Source organism: Opisthocomus hoazin, chromosome 14, assembly GCF_030867145.1.
Source record: "Opisthocomus hoazin isolate bOpiHoa1 chromosome 14, bOpiHoa1.hap1, whole genome shotgun sequence".
Classification (NCBI taxonomy): Eukaryota; Metazoa; Chordata; class Aves; order Opisthocomiformes; family Opisthocomidae; genus Opisthocomus; species Opisthocomus hoazin.
Window position 1 is genome coordinate 11,508,764 of NC_134427.1, and position 6,030 is coordinate 11,514,793.

Genomic DNA, 6,030 nt, shown 5'->3' on the forward strand with positions numbered 1-6,030 from the left:
GGCGATTCTTACTATGATACTACTGATACAACATACAACAATTATAGCAGTAATAACACACAGTGACAGGGTTATTTAACAGTTAACTTTATACATTTTATTTCTTGACTATTCTCACCCAAAACCAAATCCCCATGAGGTACACATTGGACTTCCCCATCCTTCTGCATTACCCACCAGTTACACCCAGGTCCTTGAGCAAAAGCAATCCCGCGGACGGGCTTACCTTTGCCCAAGGCAGGGCTAACCCAGACTGTCTTCCCTAACATGTTCCGCATGTGCACTACGGGGACTTTATCCCCTTCTGCAGGGTGCTGAGGTTTTCACTGGGCAGAACCAGCCCGGTTGGTGGATCCTCTGGTGTTCACCAACCAGGTGGCCTTTGCTAAATGAGTATCCCAATTTTTGAAAGTCCCACCCCCCATTGCTCTCAAGGTGGTTTTTAGCAGCCCATTGTACCGTTTGATTTTTCCAGAGGCTGGTGCATGATAGGGGATGTGAGTCCCATTGTCCGACTCGGTCCTTTCGGGAGTGCCATGTCGCCACAGGACTTGCTTTTCAAGGCGCAGGAGTCCAAGTCTCCACTCTCCAGTAGATTTTCTCACTGGCCATATGCGACTATTAAAGGCTGAGCGAGTTTTGCTGATCACTCCTTGACTCTCCAGTTGACGGATCAGCTGATGAATGGGGAGAAGGGAGTCTCGGTTGGTACGATACTGTCGCCGGTGCACCGTTGTGGTCGCGATTGGCACCTGTTGTTCTTCAACCCTCAGCAACCCCACAACGGAAGGATCCTCCAAGAGACCAGGCAAAATAGACAGCTCTTTGATTTCTTCTGTCTCCAAAGCAGCTATGCCAAAAGCCCACCGATACCCCCTTGCGTCCTTGAAATACCCTCTCCTGAGATAGTCTATCCCAAGGAAGCACGGAGCCTCGGGGCCGGTTACAATGGGGTGCCACTCCTGCCCAGTGAGGCTCACTTCAGCCTCCAATACACTCAGCTCTTGGGACCCCCCTGTCACTCCAGAAATGCAAATGGACTCTGACCCTTTGAAATCTGATGGCATTAAAGTACACTGGGCACCGGTGTCCACTAGAGCTTTATACTCTTGTCGATCTGACGTGCCAGGCGATCAAATCCACACCGTCCAATAAATGCGGTTGTCCCTTTCCTCCACCTGGCTGGAGGCAGGGCCCCTCTAATCCTGGTCAGAGAATTTGCTGCTCACCTGCTGTAAAAATGACTTGGAGGTCCCTCCAGAGGATCAGAATCAAGATCAAACTGTCTACCTGGTCTGGAGAGCTGACTGCTGGAAAGCGGAACGGCATTTTTCCTAGCAGAATCCCCTTTTGTGCTTGTTTTACCTTGCAGCTCACGCACTCCTGCCTCTAGGGTTGAGGTAGGTTTTCCATCCCACTTCGTCATGTCCTCTCCGTGGTCACGCAGGTAGAACCACAGGGTGCCCTGTGGTGTGTAGCCTCTGTATCCTCTCTCCTGAGCAGAGGAACGCTTGCCCCTAATAGCTGAGATGCTGGCTCAAACAGGTGGGGAGTAGGACATATGCTCTTTGAATTGCTGGAACTCCTGGGACAGTTTCTTCACAGCTGAGACGAGGGAGGGAGAGAGACTTTCTTCATATTGCCAGAGTCAGACAGCCACCTCATCCACTGCTGCTGCCTCTTCACCTCTCCAGTACACTACTGCCAGTGAGTTGGCATACGAGGATGGTGCGCTCCGCACAAACTTCCTCCACATGGATCGTGTGCACTGGATTTCATCTGGGTCTGGGGGTAACTGCTCATTGTCCGGGTCATAGCAAACCAGCTCCCGCACAGCTAATTCCCTCAGGTACTGAATACCCCTTTCCATATTGGTCCACTTGCCAGGATAACATACAACATCCTCACTGAAGGGGTACCTCTCCCTCACGCCTGACGGAAGTCTCCTCCAGAGGCTGAGGACTTGTGCCTTTTTTCCAATGGCCTTGGCAATGCCCCCTTCCCTGGCCAGGGATCCCAGCTGCTTGGCTTCCTTGCCCTCTAACTCCAAGCTGCTGGCCCCGTTATCCCAGCACCGCAGCAGCCAGGTGACAATGTGTTCGCCAGGGTGGCAGCTGAAATCTTTCCGCATGTCTCGCAGCTCGCTCAGGGACAGGGTGATGATCTCTATCTCCTGCGATGACCCTGGCTCATTGTCATCCCTCCCAGAGCGATCCGATTTCTTTGCATCTTTCTTTAGTTTTACAGGAGCAACTGCTGCCGGCACAGGTTGGTTTTGGGGCTCAGCTGCAGTCCCTGCTGCCGGAGCTGGAGCAGCCGCCATGCCCGCCGGGGAAGCCGGGGCAGCCCCATTAGTTGCAGCAGCAGCAGTGGCGGTGCCGGGTGGGGGGGCTGTGACTGCTTGCTGGGCTGGAGCAGCTGCAGGGCCGGCTGGGGGGGCAGCGCCAGTCGCAGTGCCTGCCGCTTCATTTCCCCCCACCTTTTCCCCTTTAGAGCCCTGAATCATGTTGAAAAGGGCTCGGTAGGTGTGGGCCAGACCCCAGCACGTGGTGGTGATTTGTGTCTCTCTGGAGTTCCCAGGGTGGCGGCACACTTTTTGCAGATATTTTACTAGTTTGTCGGGATTCTGCACTTGCTCAGGGGTGAGTTTCAAAAACACCGGGGGTGCCCACTGCCCTAGATACTTACCCATGCTATCCCACACCCCCAGCCACTCTCGCACGTGCCCCAGATGATACCCTCCTACCAACAGTCTTCCTCTCCACAAAGCCCAGCCAGTTCTTTAAGAACAGTCTGGTTCTACCTCAAATGGGCCCTTTCGCTTTGGGATGACACTTTTTGAGCACGGCAACTTTCAAGACGCACAGCGCGTAGTTTACTACACCGCCAGATAAATGAGGAGATGCACACATTCGCTCAGCAATTATTACTGGCTTCTGTTACAGAATTCAGACCACAAAGAAGTACCAGACTAGAGGATGCGCTGACACAGGCTGTGGCTTCAACAACAAGTCCCCGCCCGGCCCAGTGGAAGCACGCCCAGGCCCCTCCATGCCGGCGCAGCGCTCAGAGGCCCTGTCCGGCGGGGCTGAGCATCTCTTGCAGCACCAGGTGCAGCAGGTGGTTCTGCTCGGCGCTGAGCAGCGGCCACAGCTCGGCCTGCAGCGCCTGCAGCGCCTCCGCGTCCTTCTCCTGGCACGCCAGCACGGCCGACTGCAGCAGCAGGAAGAGCTCGCCCGGCAGGTAGCTCGCCGCCGGCGGCAGCCCGCCGCCCGCCCCGGGGCCGGCCCCGGGCCCCGGCCCCGCGCCACCCTCCGGCGCCTCCCAGCAGTACTGCTCCAGCGTCCGGGCGTGCTCGGGCAGCAGCTTGGCGGGCGGCGGCTGCAGCAGCAGCAACAGCAGCACCCGCGACACCTCGCAGCGCGCCAGCACGTCCAGAAAGGCGCCGCCAGGCGCGCCCCCGACGCCGCCCGGCCCGGCCCCGGCCAGCGCCTGCGCCCGCGTCAGCGCCGCCAGCGCGCCGGCGTAGTCGCGGCCCAGCAGCAGGCAGGAGGCGCGCTCGGCCAGGCAGCGCAGCGCCTCCAGCGGCAGCCGCGCCGCCGCCAGCAGCTCGGCCGCCCGCTGCAGGTGCGCGGCGGCGCGGGCGGGCCGGCCCGTGTCGCGCAGCGCCGCCGCCAGCTCCAGGCACAGCCCGGCCGCCAGCGCCGGCTGCCCCCGCTCCAGGTGCAGGCGGGCGGCGAAGGCGCCGCAGCTCTGCGCCGCCGCCACGTGCTCGCCGAAGCCGCCGCGCAGCCCCAGGCGCTGCCGCAGGTCCCGCTCCTGGCGCAGGAAGAGCCGCGCCGCCTCGGCCAGGGCGGCCGCCTCGGCGGGCCCGTGGAAGAGGCTCTGCGCGCAGCGCGCCACGGCCAGCTGGCACCAGGCCGCGTAGGGCAGGCTCTCCTGGGCGCGCAGCTCCCGCGCCAGCGCCGCGAACTGCTCCGCCGCCTCCGCCACGTTCGGCTTCCGCAGGAACCGCCGCCGCAGCTTGGCCGACACCAGCCGGTACCGCGACAGGAAGTCCCCGTCCCCGCCGAGGCCCGGCCCGGCGCCGGAGCCGCCCGCCCCGCTGGCGCCGGAGCCGCCCGCCGCCGACAGCATCGCGCGCCGCCCGGAACTGACGGGCCGGGCCGCGCCGCGCCGCGCTTCGCTCTGCTTCGCCTCGCGTGCCGCCGCCCAATCGGCGCCCGCTCCGGGGTCACGCGGACGGCGGGGCGGGCACCGAGAGCTGACCGTGCAGACGCCGTGGGCGCGGTCGGGGCGGTGCTGTGGGCGCCGCGGCCATGGCGGCTCCGCCCCGTCGGTGTCCGGTCTGCCCCGCGGCCCGGGCCGACCCCGCCCGAGCCCTCCCCTCCGGGCGGCACCGGGGGGGCGGTGTGCGTGCCCGTAGGGGTGCGTGTGAGACCTGCCGACGCCAGGCACCTGGTGCTGCACAGATGCGCGTTCAGATCTCCTGGCCTCTCTCAGGTTACAGTTCCTGCTCTGCCTGCCGGCCGGTGGGTCTGCTTAGGGGTCTTTTTCCTAATTCCTCACGGCAAGGGCTAGAGGTGAAGCCGATGCAGCGCAAGACTCTAGGACAAGCCAGAGAAGTTAGGGGTTCCACAGCCTCCAACCTCCGTTCTTTCAGACTTTAGTGTTTCCACAGCTGGAACAAACCCCCCTCCCTTACTCATCTCCCACGCTGACCCTGCAGGGAAGCCGTGGTTTCTCTCTGGAGGGAAGCAGCACCTTGAGCTTACCCAGGTCGTGGACACTATTGGAGCGCGGGGTGTCTGAGGAACACAGCCAAGCTGAGAAGCACCCCGTGGATCTGGATTTCATTCCTGTTTCCCAGAGCCGCTAGGTTGGCATGTGACAGTGCCTTCTGGTGGAACAGAGGATGGCAGGTGACCCAGCCCGTCCCCAGGTGTGGGTGAGGCTTCAGGGTCAAGCCTGAGGCTGCTGATCCCGGGAAGGCAGCCTGGCGGCTGGGGTCTCCCACCGAGCAGAGGCAGACGAGCAGCAGATTTCCGCTGGCCTGGGAAGCGGCATCGCTGCACTAGGGCAGCCGGTGCTGACGCAAGCCCAGGCAGTGCAGCGCCTGCCCAAAGGCCTCCTGTGTGAGTGCCTGCCAAGGGGCAGGAGCACAGGCAGGTACAGGCAGGGGTTTCTCTCCAGCCCATGTGAATGGTGACTTGACCTACCTTTGAGGGGTCTGAATGCGGCTGGACCTAAAGCCTCTCGCAGGGTGGCTGCAGGGTGGGAAGCAGGAGGGTAGGGTGTAGACACATTGCCTGCACCAAGCATCTGGCTGGGGTAGCGTGGAGACGGACGAGCACTGCCAGGGCAGCTCCTCTGAGCATGGGAATTGCGCAGAGAGGGGACAGGTGTCTCGTCCCCCAGCCCTCATCCCAGACACTGAAAGCACAACAGCCACATGTGTGGAGCAGATTGTTAGGCAAACTGTTTTCACATTACCGGATGTCAGTCATATTTGCAGGAAGAGGGGCTGCAGCTCTTGCCATGCGCCTGGGAGGATGCTGGGCTTGACTCTGAGCTCTGCCCAGCTCTGCCCAGCCGCCTTGGCTGTTGGTGCCATCCCATTCCCCAGGTATACAGCAGTGCTACAGCATGGAGGGTGCTGCCCCATATTCGGTTAGGACAGCTGTGTACAGCTCCATTTGCTGTCTCAGGCCCAGCCAGACACAGCTGCAGCAGCCAGTGGAGAGCAGCATACAAAAGGATTTCTTCTTTCCACTGCCTTTATCTGCCCATTCCTCCCCTGCCTACTGGGCTATTTGCATCTCTGTGGGCGCATCTCACACTGGTCTGCGGGCTAAATCCGGTAATGTGAAAACAGTTTGCCTAACAATCTGCTCCACACATGTGGCTGTTGTGCTTTCAGTGTCTGGGATGAGGGCTGGGGGACGAGACACCTGTCCCCTCTCTGCGCAATTCCCATGCTCAGAGGAGCTGCCCTGGCAGTGCTCGTCCGTCTCCACGCTACCCCAGCCA

The 6,030-nt window shown here is 61.1% G+C and overlaps 1 protein-coding gene across 1 annotated transcript; it reads right to left on the reverse strand.

Annotated features, from left to right (window-relative positions):
• Positions 1–2,916: 2,916 nt before the first annotated feature.
• Positions 2,917–4,137, reverse strand: LOC142363146 (40-kDa huntingtin-associated protein-like). The gene has a single exon (XM_075435817.1). It carries the CDS (start codon positions 4,135–4,137, stop codon positions 3,067–3,069), a length of 1,071 nt encoding a protein of 356 aa, XP_075291932.1. The 3' UTR covers positions 2,917–3,066.
• Positions 4,138–6,030: the final 1,893 nt, after the last annotated feature.